This window comes from Nannospalax galili, unplaced genomic scaffold (genome assembly GCF_000622305.1).
Source record: "Nannospalax galili isolate Female #2095 unplaced genomic scaffold, S.galili_v1.0 scaffold185, whole genome shotgun sequence".
In the NCBI taxonomy this organism is placed as follows: domain Eukaryota; kingdom Metazoa; phylum Chordata; class Mammalia; order Rodentia; family Spalacidae; genus Nannospalax; species Nannospalax galili.
Genome location: NW_008355474.1, coordinates 252,879 through 273,049, shown reverse-complemented (window position 1 = coordinate 273,049; position 20,171 = coordinate 252,879). Strand labels below are relative to the sequence as shown.

Here is a 20,171-nt window from a genome sequence, read left to right as displayed (position 1 = left end):
CAGAACCCATATAAAAAAGCCAGGTACATACCTGTAATCCAAGCACTGGGGAGGTAGAGACAGCAGGATACCTGGGGCTTGTTGGCCATCCAGTCTAGTCAAATCAGTGAGCTCCAGGCTCAGCCAAAGACCTTGTCTCAAAAACTAAGGTGGTCAGTACCTGAGGAAGGACACCCAGTGTTGACCACTAGTGTCCACATGTACAAGCACATGCATGCACTGCCCCCCGACACACACACACAAATTTAAGATCTCTGTGCATGTACTAGAAAGTATGGCACATTCCCCCACCCCCTTATTAAGACAGCTATTAACGATGCTCAAAACTTAAGATATTGGGCCAAGCGTTGTGGCACACGCCTTTAATCCCAGCACGTGGGAGGCAGAGGCAGGCAGATCTTTTCGAGTTCAAGGCCAGCCTGGTCTACATAGTGAGTTCCAGACAGCTGGGGCTACAGGAGACCCTGTCTCAAAAAAAAAAAAGACCAGAAATACCCAAAAAAAAACAACAACAACAACAACAAAAAACACAAGATATTATCCAAGAGCCATCAGGAGAAAAACAATAAAGTAGGGTATCTACCTGAGTCCTCCCACCTAAATAAACTCTAAATGGATCAGAGTCAAACAAGGAGCTGGAGAGATGGCTCAGTGGTTAGAGTACCAACTGCTCTTACAGAGGACTTGGGTTTGATTCCCAGCACCCACTTGAGAGCTAGCAATGGTAACTCCAGTTCCAGGAGAACCCAATGCCCTCTTCTGACCTCCACAGGCATTGCATGACATGGGTACACTTAAAAACATGTAGGCAATACATTCATACACATAAAATAAAAACAATACCTAACATGCTCAAAGTCCTGGGTTCAATACCAGCACTAAAAAAAGAAAACAGAATGTTTTAAAGACTTACTTTTATTATTTTTAATTTTGTGTATGTGTAAGTATGGGTAGATAGGTATGTGCACGTGAATTCAGGCTCCCATGGAGGCCAGAGGCATCAGATTCCCATGAAGCTGGAGTTACACAGGTGGTTTTGAGTCACCCAATGTGGGTGCTAGGAACTGAGCTCAGGTTCTCTGGAAGTACAGTTTGCTCTCTTAACCACTAAGTCATCTTTCTAGTCCAGGGACATTTTTATATAATTTCATATATATAAGGACTGTATAAAAATGTCCTGGATGGGCCGGGCATGGTGGCGCATGCCTGTAGTCCCAGCACTTGGGAGGCAGAGGCAAGCGGATCTCTGTGAGTTCAAGGCCAGCCTGGTCTACCTAGTGAGTTCCAGGGCAGCTGGGGCTACAGGGAGACCCTGCTTCAAAAAAGAAGTCCTGGATGGGAGGAACCCAAAAGCTAATAAATAAGATTAATAAAGTCAAACACATCTTAAGGTGCTGTTATTTTAAACATCTTTACAAAATAAAGGATAAACAGGAATATTTTTAACACATATGGCACAAAAAGAGCCAATTTCTTCAATATATAAAAAAGCCCTTACAAATCAGTAAGACTAATAAGAGAAGCATGTTGGCGCATACCTATAATCCATACATTCAGGAGGATGAGGCAGGATGACTACAATGAGTTCAAGGTCAACCTAAGCTACATAATGAAATATTATCTCAAAAACAAAACAAGCCAGGCGTGGTGGCACATGCCTTTAATCCCAGCAATCCAGAGGCAGAGGCAGGCAGATCTCTGTGAGTTCAAGGCCAGCCTGGTCTACATAGTGAGTTCCAGGACAGCTGGGGCTACAAGGAGACCCTGTCTCAAAAAGACCAAAAAAAAAAAAAAAAACCAAACCAAACCAAAACAAAATGGAAGAAGGGCCAGCAAGATGGCTCAAGCAGTTAAAGGCACTTGCTGCCAAGCCTGATAATCTGAGTTTGAACTCCAGGACCCACATGGTAGGAGGAGAGAAATGATTGATACCCACAAATTGTCCTCTAACCCCATACGTGTACTGTGTCATGCATGTGTCCATACACATACACATATACATACAGTTTTTGGGTTTGGGGGGTTTTTTTTGGTTTTTTGAGTCAGGGTCTCCCTGTAGCCCCCCAGATGTCCTGGAACTCACTATGTAGACCAGGCTGCTCTCGAACTCTGCCTGCCTCTGCCTCCCAAGTGCTGGGATTAAAGGCATGTGCCACCACACCCGGAACACACATACATACCTACACACATGCATGACATAATTTTCAAAATTAAAAACAAAAGAAAAATGAACATAAAATTTTGCCAAAACAGAAAAAGAAATACAAATAAACTCTTTCAAACATATGTAAAGATGCTCAGCTTCACTCATAATTATATAATCGGAAAATGAAATGACAATGGAATAACATACTCATCTACAAAGATGTAAAATATAAAAGTATACATGATGTCCTGAATGGGGAAAAGCCTGATGCATTACTGACAGACCAGTAAACTGCCATAAATTCCAAGAAAAACAAATTAGCAATACTTATCAAAATTAAATGTACTTTCCCTTTGATCCAGAAACTGCAATGTTAGAAATTTATTCTCCAAGCTTACTAGACCCACTCAATGGCAAACACACAAAGTTGCTAAGCACATCACTGTTCATAACAACAAGAGCTAAAGGGGAAAACTCCCATCAATGGTCAAATCCATAATTGAAAAACAAAGCAATTGTGAAAAACATAAATGAGGCATTCTACTGCATCCGTGTGGAATGAGTTTTAAAATGCCAAGCAAAAGGCATAGTATACAACCACTTCTAAAGAAGGAAAGTGACTGTACTCGTACGCACAGAACAGTTCTGGAACGATATATGGTCTGGAAAAATGTAACAGTGACTCTATCTGGAAAAGATAATTACATAGCTGGAGAAACAGGACCAAGGAGACAGGCAGGCTTTCTTCTACTGTACATTCTCCCACAGTCTCTGAATTGTATTCCATATCTATGTGTCATCTGGTTTAGAATTAAGAAAAAAAAATGTTTTAATAAAAAAAGTTTCGATTGATACCAAATTGATATAAAAAAAAGTTCAACCTGGGCCACAAGCAGAATCTATTTTTTTTAAACTATCTATCACAATAATAGTACCCCCTTGATTTTGTCCTTCTACAAAAATCTGACAATTCTTAGAGCCCCAGCAACTGCCCCAGCAGCAGCAAAGTCCTGAGCTGGCAGCTGCCTCTCCAGTGTTCCTTCTGCTTTTCGTTATGATTTCCAGTGAGTCAACAGGAAGGTATTCTGAGTAAAGAAGAAATAGAGGCCTTTAGACGAGTCTTTCCTCCACCCACAACCCCTCCACAATACAGTCCTGCCAAATGATCCAAGGCAAATTCCAATTCAACTTGCCACTCCTGTCTGTATGAGGTCACTGTTTAACAAATGAGAATTTGGTAGGAAGAAACATGTTCTAAGCTGAATCCAAAACAGATACAAGGTAATAAAGATGAAAAATGAGGAATAGTTCAATAATCCAGTTAAACACAAAAATACATGACAAATCGGGTATGGTGACTCACCTGTAAATCCAACCTACTCTTAAGGCAGGAGGACTGCAATTTGAAGCTAGCCTGGGCAACTTAAGGAGACCATGTTTCAGGGGGTTTTTTGTTTTTGTTTTTATCAATAGGTGTTGGGTGGTGGTTCAGTGGTAGGCAATTTGCAAAGAAAACACCAGGGCCTCTGTTCAATCCTCAGTACACAAAAGACAAATTAGAGATTTTCCCACACACAGATTGGAAAAGGCTATGCAATAAGAAACAGGAAGCAACTCCAATCCTCAGCTATTAGACACTAGACAAGTGACCTAATGCCTCTAGACCATCTTTTAACACTGGACCTTACTATTTCCCCTTCCATGTCTGAACAAGTCAAAAGTACTAGCATTGGTTAGTATTACACAGACTTAAGTTTGACTTGCACAGACAGTTAGGTGACCTTGGGATGAGGGTAATTCATTTTCCCTCTTGGAAATAAAGCTACTGCTCACATCACAATAAAGTTCTATTTAAGTTTCATCATCATCTATATACAGATAGAAGCAGCAACGAAGCAGCGAGGACACACTGGCTACAAGCAAGGGCTATAGAGTCCTTGCCAAGGCTGAAATCTACTAGACAAGTGATTACCACCTGAGTTTTGCTTTTTTATCTGCTAAATATATATAAGCACCTCGTGGGGCATTCAGAATAGCCAACTAGATCAAGTATATAAAGAGCTTAGCATAGTACCTGGCATAGGGAGTACAAAGCAAATGGTACTGATGACAAGAAAGAGAGGACAAAGCAAGAGGATGACTTCAGGACACATGGGAAATATTTTCGATCATGATGGTCTTGCAAATGGTAGGTTTCAGAACTTGGGGTTTCACAAGGACTTTGTTATTTCATTTTGGCTGTCTTAAAAGTAAAATGTAGGCCAGGCTTGGTGGCACATGCCTGTAGTCTCAGCACTCGGGAGGCAGAGGCAGGCAGATCTCTGTGAGTTCAAGGCCAGCCTGGTCTACATAGTGAGCTCCAGACCAGCTGGGGCTACAGGGAGACCCTGTCTCAAATAAAAAAGTTAAGTTTCCTATAACTTAACAAAATAAATCATAAACCAAATCTTCCATTTATATGTTTAGATTTTTTTTATTAAAAACACTGACAAGCCACTATTAGGACCCTTCCAAACTTAAAATGAAGCAGCAGAACTTGGATTTTTTTTGATCAGGTACATCTGAGCCCTTAGCATTGAACTAACACTTCACACTCGGCTTGCTCAAAGATATGGTCTCTAGGCAACCAAGTTCCCAGTAAAACAAACAGCAGCAGTAATATGAATCACTTCCGGAAGGTCTCATTTTGCCTACCAGCATGTTCTTACACAAATACTTGTTACAGGGTTTATTTAGGTAGCCCTAATTAGAAACAACCAGAAGTCTATCAAATACCACATAGCTTAAAAATATTCAAGCCGGTCCTGCGACCAACAGGTATCTCCAAATTGCTACACAGTGAAGCAAAAGAAATCAGAGACAGGTCACCAAGCAAGGCCAGGAGATGAAATTTCTAGAATAAGCTAACTTGGACTTCAAATACATTTTTACTATTTTGTCATTAGGGTTTAAAATACATAAGCACAATTACTACTTGATCTCCAAATCCAAGAGAAATATATGCCATGTTAGGTTAAATGCATGATTTGCTTAGCCCTGTAAGACTTTCTCAACCTTAACTAGTAAACAATCTGTACACTCAGCCACTAGTCTCTTCTGCTCATATCCATTCCAGGACCACTGACTATAAGGAAAATTATGAAGTACAGAACCCAGCTCTCCTATGATCTTCCTTTTTTCCACCTCAAAGGGAACTTCTATGTACCTGACTATTCTTGATGAATTGTTGAAAGACCCTTTTACTATTAACAAGAGTAGAGGGAAGAAGGACTTGAGAGATCAAAAGGAAAACTATAAAAAGTCCAACAACAGGGCTGGAGCGATGGCTCAGCGGTTAAGAGCATTGGTTATTTTTGTAGAGCACCTGGGTACGATTCCCAGCACCCATATGGCAGCTGACAACTGTCCATAACTCCAGTTCCAGGGAATCCAACACCCTCTTCTGATCTCCATGGGCACTACACAATATAGGTGCACTTACATACATGTAGGCAATACACTCATACACATAAAATAAAAATAATAAATAATATATAATATATGTAAAGAAGTCCAACAACTACTGATAACAGAACCAAGGGGGGAAAAAATCAAGACTACAGAAAATCAAGAATGAAACAAAAGTTATCTGAAGCACACACCTAGAATGTTCCAGAAGATTTATGCTAAATCATGGTTGTTATGACTTAACATAAGCAACGAAATGAAGACTAGCCATAAAGAGATAATGCAGATCTCTCTCCAAGACAGAACTAATGAATCAGAACAAATTATTAAAGGTAAAATGGACAATCTCCTAGAGTTAAAATAAACAAAAAGATATTACAGGAAGGGATCCAGTCAGTGAGAGGACAGATGACACAGAGGAGGGACAGTCAGAACAAAGTGTAGTAACAGAGGTACAAGAATGTCACACTGAATCCCACTATTTTGCATGCTAATTTGAAAATTAATTTTTTAAAAAGGGAAAAAAGAACTTAAACGAAAGATATTATAAATCAAGAGTCTTGGATTGAGAACTAAGCTCGGTGGAGAGGGCTTGCCTCTTATACACAGCCACCTGAGGCCCTAAGTTCAATTCTCACACTGGGGAAAAACGTATTCACATTAAAGAGAAAACTGCTAAGCTGGTATCAACCCAAAATGCTTATACTCCAAAAAACTATAAAAGTTTCAAATCACAAAAAAAGGAAAAAATGAAATCGTAAGACTTTTCTAGGGACTAAAATTAAGATAGCTTCAGACAGTTCTTCAGTAGTAAGTATGAGCAAATAAAATTATATACATTCCCCTCCCCGCTTTGGTCTTTTATTGAAACAGGGTCTCCCTGTGGCCCTAGCTGGCCTGGAACTCACTATATAGACCAGGCTGGCCTTGAACTCAGAGATGCGCCTGCCTCTGCCTCCCGAGTGCTGGGATTAAAGGCATGCGCCACCATGCCCGACCAATTATAAACATTTATAGAGAGAAAAATACATAGTTCACTGTAATAGAAAGGTCCAGAATTAGAGCTATATATAATTTGATATTTGACAAATTAGACACATCAACTGCTAAAAGATAATAAAAAGATGGCTCTGAGCTACACACCTATAATTCCAGCAATTGGAAAGTAGGGGCAGAAATATCAGGGGTTCAAGACCAGCCTGAGATCCTGTCTCAAAAAAAAAAAAAAAAAAAGAAGAAAACTTTGAAATAGTAGAATAACTTAGAAAAACTATAAAGACAGATTACTAAAAAATTAACTCATAGAAAAGCTAACAAGATAGGCCTGGTACAGCACACCTATAATCCTAGCAGTTGGGAGGCAGAGGCAGAAGATCACTAAAGTTCAAGGCCAACCTGGTCTACATAGCAAATTTTAAGCCAGCCAGGGCTATGCTGTAAAACCCTGTATCATTTTTTAAAAAAAGAAAAAGAGAAAAAAAGGGGTATGGGTCAGAGGTAGAGTGCTTGCCTAGCATACATGAGGCAAAATGATTGCCATGAAAGCATGAAGCCCTGAGTTCAGTACCCAGAACCTATGTAAAAAGGCAGGCATGGAAGCTTGCTTGTAACCCCAGTGCTAGGAAGGCAGAGACGAGCAGACTCCTGGCGCTTGCTCATCAGCCAATCTAGCCTACTTGGCAAACTCCAGACTAGTGAGACCTTTGTCAAAAAACAAGGGGGACATAGCCTGAAGAATGACACCAAAGGTTGTCTTCTGGTCTCCACACATACACATATATGTGCACCCACATGAACATGTACACACAGGTACCCACACATGCATACAAAAGAGAGCTCACAAAAGTTAACATCATGGCCCTAGAAGATAGGCAGACAGCCCCCAAAAAATCTGGATAAGAAAACAAAACAGACAAATATGTAAGAAAATGTTTAACTTGGCCAGTGATCAAAGCAATATAACTTTAAACTGCAATAAATCTAAATAATGATACTAAATAGACACTGAAAATAGTAAGAAAAAGCAACTAAAAATTTTTGAATTTGTGACAATTATGAGCTTATTCACTAATCCCTTTCCTTTATTATTAAATTCATCACCATTGTAAAAAGGTCCTTAGATATATATATGGTACAATGTTCAATAAAAAGAAGTCTTCTCACATGTTCTGCCCCATTCCACTCTAGAGGCTCCCTGGTGCTGTGTTTCCTTTCAGACAAAAACTTAAATCTGCAGTGAAAATCCTAGGGCCAACAACATTCGGGTGTGCAACCTTCTGACACTGCAATATGATGTTGTCATCCATGAATGTGTGGGCCCCATTCATAGCTATGCAGCCTAGGCTGCATGTTGGACAAAGTCTGCTTAGGACCTTGAAAGTAGCCAGAAAATTCTCCAAAAAAAAATGTATTAACACTTCATCAAGTTTATATTAAATATTTAAATCTCCTTTTGCTCAAAGAGAAGATAAAGAATGTATTTACTGAGTATTTTCTCTATCTTGCTGGGCTAGCACTTAACCCCAACAGCAGCTCTGTAAAATGCACAGAATTCCCACTTCCTGAGGTTAAGCACCTTGCAAAACCAGAATCAGAAGGCATACCTGCCCAAACTCAAAGTCCCATTCCTCACCCCACTTCATCTGGATAACTCAACATTCTTTTCTCAGGCCCAGATAATTCAACAGTCAAGATTTTCAAGGACATTTTATTTAGACTTTTTCAATTTGCTTTACCTAATTATAAGTATCATGGGAGTAGTCATGTGACTTTTCTTAGCAATAATGGTAACTACTTGACTGCCTTATACCAAATGACTCAATTTTTTATTTTGCATATTTGAGGAAGGGTCTTACTCTTTAGCCTAAACTGGCCTTAAAACGCTCAATCATCCTGCCTCAGCCTCCCAAATCCTGGGATTATAGTAATGTACTACTAACAACTGGCTTTTTTGTTTTGTTTTGTTTTGTTTAGACAGAGCCTAGTTATGTAGCTCAGGCTTACCTCAAACTCCTGTCTCAAGTCTCCCTGGGTGCTGAGACTATAGTGTGGCCACTATATCCCACCCTAGCTTCATTTTTTTTTTTTTTTTTTTTCCAGATTGGGTGTCTTGTAGCCCAGGCTGGAGGCTATAGAGCTGAAGATGATCCTGAACTCTTAGATCCTGCTTGCTCCCAAATTCTGGGATTATACCCCTGGCCACCACACAGTTTCACATTTCTTCACTGTAAACTTTGCAAAGTGTTTCAATTAACTATGAGGTGGGGTAAAAAGCTTCTGATGACTATCCTAGGAAAGAAAACTCCCATTTGTAACATTGTTACTATATGGAAAAGTACTTAGTTTCAAGCCTTTAACAAATAAATACATTTTTAGTGCAACCTGCTTACCAGAGTCTGTCCAGGGCAGGTGCACCAAATTAAAACTCAGAAAGTGGGTGTTTGTATCTATGTCAACATTTAAATTAAGAATAAATCTCCCTGCATACTTCTCCCAACAATCATGAATGCATGCATGATCGCACTAATCTCCTCATCTCAATGTGCCAGTGAGTAGCTAAATGTTATAGGCTCAGAATCTCACACTAGGTCTCTTGAAGTGACTAGTTTTCTCACATGTAAAAGGAGTTTGGGGACTAGAGAGACGGCTTGCCAGCAGTTATTGCTTTTGCAGAGGACCCCAACACCCACATCAAGCAGCTCACAACTGCTTATAACTCCAGTTCCAGAGGATCCAACGCCCTCTTCTGGCCCCCAAGGGCACCTGCACTCACATATACCACCCACACAGACACACGCACATACACATAATCAAAAATAAAGTAAGGCCAGGTGTGGTGATGCACTTCTTTAATCCCAGCACTGGGGGGAAGGCAGGGAGTCAGAGGCAGGGGGATCTCTACTCAATAGAGGTCAGCCTGATCTACCTAACAGGTTCTAAGCCAGCTAGGGCTACAGAGAGACCCTGTCTCAAAAAAATTAAAATAAAATAAATCCCTTTTTTAAAAGTTAGGGTGGGGGGGGGCATAAGATGGCTCAGTAGATAAAAACAATTGCCTGAGTTCAATCCCCAGAACCCACATAAAGGTAGGAAAAAACTGTCTCCAAAAAGTCATCCTCTGACCTCCACACATGTATCACTGCACACACATGCACACACATACATACAACAACAATAAATAAAATAAGTTAAAAAATAAATGGGGTTTGGGCAGGGTATGGTGGCACGAGCCTGTAACGCCAGCAGCACTCAAGAGGCTGAAGTAAGGAAATCACAGTTCCAGGCCAGCCTGGGCTACATGTAGGGGAAAACCAATCCAAACTTTTTTTTTTTTGGAGGCAGAGCCTCACTATATAGCCCTGGCTGACCTCCAACTTTTTATCCTGCTGCCTCAATCTACCACATTTGCTTTCTTCCTCAACCTGTAAGTTCTACATTGGAGAACTCTAAAAGCTGGTGGGCATGCTGTTCTTCCTAGCTACCTCACCTATCCATTTTGGATTTTTGCTTCATAAATGCCTTAAGTTCTGTTTTCAGAATCAGAGTCCTAGCCTGGAAATATCTAGATATTCTTCAAATTCAACTACCAATGAGGAGAGGTGATCTGAAGAGCCCAACTCAGAAAATATTCTATGCCAAAAATAAAAATGTATGCACAAAAGAGAATCTGGTTCCAAGAACTGTTTTCTTTCCAAGATACTTTTTCAAATCCTCTCAATTACTGAAGATAAAGAGCTTCTATTTAAGCACTTGTTAACACCATGTAGTTTCTAACAGTCTCCAACCAGCCACAGCCTGTACCTCCCCTCCTACAAGTGTAAAAAGGGGGTCTATACCCCTTAAAACTGGGGTGTGGACACTCAGCAGAAAGAAGGTGGCCCAGGGAAGATTCAAAAGAATACACCAGAATGTCTCTGAAAAAAGGAATACTAAATGGATTAACTCAGGAGTACCAGAATTAACCTCCTTCCTGTGACCTTTAACCTAACTGAATTTTCCTCTATTCCAAACCCACTCTATGCTCCCCTCCTCCGCCCTCTTCACCTGCTCTCCTCCTGGCTCCTTTTTTTTTTTTGCCCAGGCCACCCTCTGATGTTTCTCTTACATTCGCCTGTCTGAAGACCTGAGCACCAACATACCTCACATATTTCAATGTCACCTCCTTCAGCTGGGGGAAATGGCGTTCTTCTCTCACAAACAACTACTCCTCAGTTAAAACAAATGTAGAGCCAATTTAGAACAGGCATAAATTAATAAATCAGAGTAATACTAAGAGGCCTCCTTGGATAGCCTTTGCTCTTTGTGCCATCCTCAGCAAAAAGCCTTGAACCCTAAAATACTTTATTAGAACAGCAGCTTAATTTCCACACTAAAGCTACTTTTCAAACAATAAAGCAGAAATCTCTACATTTTTGTATTTCCCAATAAATCCTGGTGATTACTTTTACGAAAATCATACTTAATGTTCCCACTTAACTTTTGGGGGGAGTATAAACCAAAATTCACAGAACACTCACAGACACACACACACACAGTCTCCACACATTCATAAACTCTCTGCACTCTCCTCTTTCCCCAAGAACTAGTTCTGTTAAAAGTACAGGGAAAATGGAGCACCCCCAGACACACAATGGGGCCACTGTACTAAAAGGTAGAGCTTTTAGGGGGAGGAGCAGAGGTATTATAAATAGAACTGAGGAGGGAACCTTTCTCCCCCCTCCCGGGATTTCTCTGATCTTTTTCTGGCCTTGGAGTTGCTGTAAACCCCAGACCTTGGGGCTCCTCCAACTTGAGAGGAAACAGGACTGGGCCAACCCAAAAAGGCAAGTAGGGCCCTGTGCTGGAGGGGAACGGTGAGCCCCAGAAGCACACAGATGCAGCCCAGCTGCCCAGGTGAGGCGACAGGACTGGGAGAGGAAGTCCTGGCCAGCAATGATTCCAACTGGAAGGCGCCACACTGGGCAACTGGGAGGAATCCCAATCCTCTCCTCATGTTAACATCCCACGTTTCTTAGTTCTCTCTAGTTGAAAACTTTAGACACCTACACAGTTGATTTTCTAATTAAAGTTTTAAGGGGGGCGGGTAGGGAATACTGAATCAGATTTTATATCATTTACTCCAAAAAATAAACCAGGCAATATTTTCACAATGCCAGAGTGTGGCAGGGCAATGTACAACTATTATGTCCAAAGTTTTAAAAAAAGTAATTTAGCTGGGCATGGTGGCGCACGCCTTTAATCCCAGCACTCGGGAGGCAGAGGCAGATGGATCTCTGTGAGTTCCAGGCCAGCTGGGGCTACAGGGAAACTTTTTTAAAAGTAATTTACTTTTTTTTTTAAAGACTATCACAAATGTCTCCACTACCTACATCACTTCCTAAGCTTGCAAAAGCAACCAAATGAAAAATCCTTCCACAGACAATGGCTTCTCGATGTGTTACATAAATGGGCTACTTTCCTATACTGGAAAACACACTTGACAGAAAAACACACTGCTCTGGAATACTGCAAATGTGATGCTGCCACTGCAGCACTCAAGAACCTGTGAAGTGTAATATTAACTCTTTGAGAGGTTATGTTCTGAAAAAACTTCATAATTTTTAAATGTGTTGAAAGAATGAAAATCCTGTTTCTCAACTGGTGTAGGAGGACCAGGTGAATCACTAAAAGCATTTCAAATATTTAGGTGTGGAGTGGGGGTATAGCTCCGCAGTAGAACACTTGCCTAGCATGTGCAAGACCCTGGGTTTGATCCCCAGCACTGCAAAAATAAAAAACAATAAATATAGAAGGATCTGAACACTCCAGCCCAGACTTTGTGAACCAGAATCTCTATGGTAAAACCCAGATTATCTGCATTTGTAAAGTTTCCCTGAGATTCTAGTGTACATACCATATACCTAATTAATAACCACTGCACAAACAGTAGGACATGATTCCTTAATCAAGAGGCCACAAGTAGCCAGATGTAGTAGCTCATGGCTGTAATCCTCAACATTTGGGAGGTAGAGGAAGGAGGCTATGGAGTTCAACATCATCCTTAGCTACATAATATGAGTTCAAGGCCGGCCCAGGCTATGCATCCCCCCTAAAAAAGAAACTTTTAAGTAGATCAAGATTAACTCAGGTCTGAGTTTCCTTACTGAAATGAGATGGCTGAACTGCACAGAAGTTGAATTTGGGTTAAGGATGTAGCTGTGTTGGAGAAAGCTTGCCTAGCACCTAGCAAGGACAAGGTCCAAATCCTTAGTGCTTCAGGGAGAGTTGGGGGGAGTTGAACCAGACTAGTGGCAATGTAAAATGGAATAGCAACACAGAAATCCAGCACTCAAAAGCAGAAGAGCTATGAGTGGGAAAAGGTGTTTCCGTCTCATTCCCAGGTCTCCCCAAGAGTTCCCATGATTCCACAGAAACCAAGATAGTCTCAGGCCAGCTGTGGCTTCCAAATTCCTTGACCTTCAAAACCCAGAAGTTCACAACTGAAGTGGCAGAGGACTTACTTTTTGTCTTCTTACAAACTTCCCATGAGAAAATGTTCCCTTTTCTAACAGTATATTCATATCTCTTGCTATCTAAATTTCCATTTTTAAGAGTTTGAGAAAGGAGCTCAGTGGTACAGCACATGCATAGTGTGCTTGAGGCCTGGGGTTTGACCCACAGCACCACCAAAACTATCCTAATAAACTTCCATTTAGAGTTATCGCTAATCCTCATCTAAATCATCACTAACAAACCTTTCTGATTTTCTGGAAAGGCTTTAAACTCACAGAAGCAGCCTAGATTCAAGACGACAAAACAAAAAAAACAAAACAAAACAAAACAAAAAAATATCATGTTAGGGATTACCCAGGAAAGGGGAAAGAATGAGACCTGGGACTCTTACCATTTTTAGAGAAAAGGGAAGATCTAAAGGGCTAACATGTTAGTTCTGGGACTCAAGAATGCTTGTCATACTGTCAAGTTTCCTGCAGCATTTTTAAGATTTTTTAGAATTATTTAAAATATAAAGTCACACCTTCATCACTTTTGTTTTATCAGCCCTATTTGAAACATCCTTGATTTTCATTAAACTTTGAAGACAAATATCTTTCATATTTTTTCATTTTTTTTCATATTTGTTGTGAGGGATACCTCACGAGCCTTTTCCACCAAAGTTCACTTATAGGATATGTAATCTACAATTGTATTTATCTACCATGGAATCTTGCAAAGAACATAAGCAATAGAAAAAAAGGGACTACTGATAGCAAACTGACACCCTAAAATTAAGACCACAAGGTCTCAGGATACCTGGAAAAGACAAACAGCAGCTGTACAACCACTTCATAAAAAATGCAGAGGAGCTGGGTGTGGTGGTGCAAGCCTGCAATCCCAGCACTTAGGAGGTGGGAGAGACGGCTTAGGAGTTCAAGACAGACCTCAGCAACATAATGTGTTTGAGGTCAGCCTGGGCTACATGATATCCTGTCTCCAAAAAAAAAATCAAGCCACGGCAAGAGAACAAGAGCAAAAGCAAGCCTATGGTAAACCACCTTTGACTATTTCCAAACGGATGGACCTATACCTATAGCAGGACCCTTGTCAGACAAAATTCTTTGTTTTCTTCTACCCTGGGGATCTCACCAGGACTGTGGGTATACTAGACAAGAATTCTACCACTGAGCTACATCCTCAGCCCTTCACAGTACTACCCTTATAAGCCTCCTGGAACTAGGCCTGGTGGTACATGCCTTTAATTCCAGTTCTTGGGAGGCAGAGGCAAGTGTATCTCTGTGAGTTGAAGGCCAGGCTAGTCTACAGAGTGAGTTCCAGGCCAGCTTGGGTTATATACAGGATAACCCTGGCTCAAAACAAAACAAAACAAAACCCAACAATAACAACAAAAGAATATCAACCCTAACCGAAAATGCTTTTTCTAACAGTACTTACAGCATAAAAAATTAACATAAATCTGGAAATTATCAGTATATACAAATGTTCAACACAGTGTTTCATGATAAACCACCATTACCTACTTGGTCCCATGAATAAACACCCTACCTGCACTTATTCCACTCTAACAGTCTCATCTACGATATACACAAAGAAACTCATCTGTGGGGGCTAGAGAGATTGCTCAATGGTTAAGAACACTGGCTGCTCTTTCAGAGGACTGGAATTCCAGTCCCACTACCCATGTCAAGTGGCTCACAACCACCTGGAATTCCACGTCTAGGGTATCCAACAACCTCTTCTGGCCTCTGTGGACACCCACACACAAGTAATGCATACACACACACACACACACACACACACACACAATTTCAAATAAAAGGAAATTTGTGTTCACACCACATCAGTTCCCTTTTCCCAGTCTTCTTTCCAGTCAGCCCATCTTTACCTCTTTGCTTCTTCCAAGTGACAAAGGTACTCATAAGCCACATTCTGACGTCTCCTTTCATCCATCTCCTCTGCAGTGAGTCTCTCATTATCTAGGACAGCTAAAACACAAAGGAAAGATTGTAAATGCCAGGATATGTAACCTTCCTCAGCAATAGAAGGCCACAGCCATCAAAATCCTGCTAATCACCTAGAAAGGCAAGATAACTAACCGGTGGATATGTGAATAGCCAGGTGTACTACAATACTTTCCTAAAAAATCTCCAGGGGCTGGAGAGATGGCTCAGCGGTTAAGAGCACTGACTGCTTTTGCAGAGGATTCAAATTCAATTCCCAGTACCTACATGGCAGCTAACAACTGTTTGTAAACTCCAGTTCTAGGGGATCCAATGCCCTCTTCTGACCTCTGAGGGCACTGCACGACACAGGTGCACTTAATACACATGCAGGCAATACACTCATATACATAAAATAAAAATAAAAAACTTTTACAAAACAAAAAACCTACACGTGGTTTTAACTATAGTTATCGTCTCCCTTTAAAAAAATGTACATTAAGGGCTGGAGAGATGGCTCAGCAGTTAAGAATGCTGGCTGTTCTTGCAGAAGACCCGGGTTCAAATCCCAGCACCCACATGGCAGCTAACAATTGTCTGTAACTCCAGTTCCAGGGAATCTGACAGCCTCTTCTGACCTCTGCCAGCAGTGCACGACACAGGTGCGCTTACCTACATGAAGGCAATACACGCATACACATAAAATAAAAAATAAATACAATTTTTTAAAAGATGTACATTAAGTGGGGGTGGGAGGGCATTTAGGCTGCCCATGCTCCAGTGGAAGGCCCCACACCTAAACACATATGACTAGTATTAACTGGACTTAGTAGGTTATTTAAAAAGGAGGATGCGAAGTTGGGAGGGGGCTGTGTTTGGGGATCCCAGGGAAGTTGAAAGGGAGAAATAGGAGGTAGATATAATCATATTTCATCTATGTATAAAATTCTCAAAGAACAAAATGTTTAAATAGTTTTAACTGTATGGTAATATATGGCATATTTTCTTGTAGCTCCAAAAAGTACTGAGTTTCTGTCAGAACTCTTCCTAAACATAGAGCTAATCATTCGCCCACCTCTTTATTAATAACCAAAGCTAGCAGTTATTGAGGGCTGAGTGGTAGTAATTGGGCTAAGCATTTCCCATGCATTCTCTCACTGAAGCCCACAATCCTGTGATTATCACTATTTGACAGATGAGGACTAGTAACAAAGAAGCCTAGATTTAAATTCACCTATCTCCAAGGCCTGTGAGCTTAAACTTGAAGCAATCTACCTCCTCCATGGTCACCCAAAGGTGTGGAATAAACTCCTAAATCCTTAGGAAGGCAATCAAATCACTTCCAACACTTTTGGAAATGCTTTACCCCTCTCCCTTGCCCTTTCAATCCCACCAGTAGCACACCACTCAGTTTCCTACACAGTATCCCTGTACTTTTTTAATACCTTATTAGTTCATGCTCTTCCCTATTTAAGTCATGTCTTGTTCACCCAGCCCTACACAGAGCCTACAAGGCTCTGTTCACACATCATCATCATCTGTTATTCCCCAAGTCCCTTCTCCTCATCCACTTCACTCTGTAGACCTAGTCGGTTCATGCATCTTTTATCTTTATTGAATCTATTATCAACTGTCTGTACACCTGTCTCTCTGATTAAAAAATTTTTGAAGACACAGCTTGATCTTACTCATTCTTAATTTCAGAAACGTGATACAATAGTTCACACACTGTGGATGAGTGAAAGCATCCTTTAAAAACACATTATCCCTGTAACGCAAAACAAAACCGAAACCCCAGAGACCCCCAAAGGCCCTTCTTGTATCAGTGGTACTATCCCACGTACAGTTCATTGATGGTCCTGAGATAACTAGAGAAAATGAGGACGTGTGTGTGTGTGTGTGTGTGTGTGTGTGTGTGTGTCTGGGATAACTAGAGAAAATGAGGACGTGTGCGTGTGTGTGTGTGTGCCAGTATGTGTTAATTTTACTTTTGAAATTCTGACGGGGGAACCAAGCTCGAGGGTGCTCAAGAGCTTTGCCTAGAACTGCACCTCGCAGTCAGCCTGGGGCGGCGTAGGTCTGGACCCTGAGTCACGCTGGCAGGCAGCACTCGGAGCCAGCACCTTCCCACCCAGCCAGAGCAGAGCCCCCGGCTCCGGTCCCCGGGACACGCCCTGCACCGTCCTACTGCCACCTCACCCCAGGCCGTCTTCCCCAATCTCGGCCGCGCTAGGCGGCGGAGGCGCTGGGTGGGGCTCGCCGGCCGTAGCGCCGGGCTAGCTAGGGCAGGAGGCCTCCAGGGTCCTACCCCCTCCTCCGGAGCTCGAGGGGCTCAGGCGCCAACCTTGCCTCCAGCCACCCGTCCCGGCTGACTCTTCCGGTTCCTCGCGGCCCGCAGCCACCTAGCCGCACCCGCCGGGCCGAGCCCCACGGAAAATCGTGCCTTGGGCAATAGCGAGCCGGGTCCCTCGTCCCGCACCCCGGAGCCCTCGGCACTCACAGCCATAGTGCGGCCGGGCCACGCCCAGCCCGTCAACCTCGTCCGCGGCGGACATGGCGGCCAAGCCCGGGTCTCTGGTGAGGAAGCGGTGAGACCTGGAAGACGCGGGCGGCGGCAGCTGCAACTCCTAACGAGTGCGCGGGCTGTCGCGGTCCCTGGGGCCCCGCCCGGCGCCATCGGCCCCACCCTGCGGGCCCCGCCCCACAGCCCCGCCCTCAGGCCCCGCCCATTCTTTCCGCCTGGGTTGAGCGGGAGGAGGCGGGGTCAACCCTGCAGGCCCCGCCCCTCGATTAGGCCCCTCCCCTCTGTTGGTGAACCTCTGCACGCGGAAGCGAGAAGGAGGTACGCTGTAGGGGAGTGCAACGCCCAGGTCCGTCTCTCAGCCCCCGGCTCCCCAGCCACTGCCCTAGTCGCAACGCGGACGGGAAGGCGGGCAGTATCGCTGAGTTAACCCGTTTGCCCCGCGGCTCATTAAAGGCACCCTCTCAGGTGGCCCAGGGTGTTTGTGTTGGTCACACTTAGGACCCAGTTGCCGCGGAAAAAAAAAACATCCGACCCAAGTCTCCCTAGGGTCTGTCAATCTGACCTCAGTTCTCGCCCAGCTGTACCTAAGTAGAACTGCTCAGTATTTGAGATGGAGTTGCTAAAGCAGGAGAGTTGTTTATCTGACTAACTTAACACTCCTTGTTCTTTGCAAGCTCTGGGGGCTCCTTGCAGCCATTAGGGACACCTCTTCAGCTGCCCTCGTGGTGTGCCCTCAAAGTATCAGTATGCAACGGAAATCTGCCTTTGCTCCAGTCTTAGTAGCTTGCCAGGCATGGTGGTGTATACCTGTAATCATCGACACACTTCGGAGACCAAGGCAGGAGGATGGCCTTGATTTCGAGGCCAGCCTGGGTTATAGAGTGAGACACTGCCCAAAGGAAAATAAATGTCCTCAGTAACCTTATGCTCACCCGTGAATTGCTAATAGCCCCTATTTATAGAGTAGACCATCTGGAAACCCCTCAGTATTTCCAAATTGTCTAAAGCTCACTTTCACCTGCTCTCCCATAGACACTTCAAGTTGCACGTGCCAAACATTGACCCTGCTCCTGTAGTATTCTCAGTTACCTGCAAGTACTCAGTCACCACTCAGGCACACCCCAGGATCCTTGCCTATTTCTGAAGTGTCTAGCTTTTGTCTCTATCCCCATCTGTGATTGCACTGCTTAGTGTATCAACATCTCTATTCTCACTTCTGCCAAATAGACTCTCACAGTCACCTGGGGGATCTCCCCCAACCGCAAATGCAGTGTTCTTTTTCACAGATTTACTTTCCCCATTATGCCCGTCACAAGGAGGTTCAAGTTCCTTAACATGCCAAACAAGCCCCTTTACAACCTGATTCCAGGCATTCTGTTCCAGCCATTTTTCAATTTACTGACTCTTCCTTCAAACTTTTTTTTGTGGTGCCCTTGGCACCACAAATCTAGCACATGACCTGACATATGCTAGTCAAGCATCCTGCCACTAAGTTATACCCACAGCCCTGAACAATTAAAGTAAGAAGATGCATGACAATCCATAAGTGTCTGGGTATGATGGTTCATGTACACCCACAGGTAGGTTGCCCCTGGACCAGATGCTGATCTTTTGGTTCAGCTAGCTGTGGTCAGGAGATAAAACCAATTAAAGACAGCAAACTATAAGCTAGGTATTATAGATGAGAAGGCTGAGGCAGGAGGATGGCAAGTTTGAGGCCAGCCTGGACCACACAGTAAGACCTTATTTCAACAAAACAAGCAAAGATATTTTCAATTTTGTGATGATGTGAAAGTGATACATATTCAATAGAAACCATATTCAGATTTTAAATTATAACCTTTGCTTGGGCTAGAGAGATTCAGTAATTACCCAACTGTAGAATAATGTAAGTGTTCTGAGCAGTTAAGCTAAACCATGGCATCCTCTAGGTTGCCTTTCAGCTTACCACGTTTTCAAGTTAAGTGGGCTATTTAAGACATAACGTCATTATAAGTTGAAGAGCACCTGTATTTTTTCAATGGGCGACTGAGTAAACAAACAATGCTCAAAATTTCTAATATGATATTCAAATAAAGATAAATTCTGAACTCACAAACATATTATGATACTATTTTACTTTAAAGGAATAGACAGCCAAGGACAGTTTCCACACCTTTAATCCCAGCACTTGAGAGACAGAGGCAGGAGGATCAGAAGTTCAAGGCCATCCTTGGCTACATAGTAAATTCAAGGTCAGCCTGGCTATATGAGACTCTCTCTCAAAAAAAAAAAAGTCAGAGGTAGTGATGCACACTGAATTCAGGAGGCTAAGGCAGGAGGTTCATGAGTTCAAGACCCTGCCTCAGGTCAGGGGAAAGAAAAAGACATTGTCTCAAAAAAGAAAAAAGAAGTGTACATGCCTAGATATTGATAATGGGTTCTCCAGGTAATGAAATTACTAGATTGTGTGGGTATCTGTGTTCTCCACAATGAACTACAACTTTGCAAATAAACACAAATATGAAATTTATTAAATATAAAATGAATCAGTAAATGAAATTAAATGTCAAAATAATGAACTGTGCGGTCATTTTAAGAAATCTCATTGGTTCATGACCTCTAAGAATTTATAAGCTGA

General features: G+C 42.4%; 1 protein-coding gene across 1 annotated transcript in view; it reads right to left on the bottom strand.

The window, feature by feature from the left end:
• Iqgap1 (IQ motif containing GTPase activating protein 1) overlaps positions 1 to 17,710 on the bottom strand; it is a 120,060-nt gene extending 102,350 nt beyond the window's left edge. Inside the window, exons 1-2 of the mRNA XM_008852770.3 lie at positions 17,528 to 17,710; positions 14,973 to 15,072 (exon numbers count right to left, since the gene is read on the bottom strand). Of these exons, the coding sequence (XP_008850992.1) occupies positions 14,973 to 15,072; positions 17,528 to 17,582 (155 nt within the window). The 5' untranslated portion in view covers positions 17,583 to 17,710. The remainder of the gene's footprint in view (positions 1 to 14,972; positions 15,073 to 17,527) is intronic.
• Between the last annotated feature and the right edge of the window lie 2,461 nt (positions 17,711 to 20,171).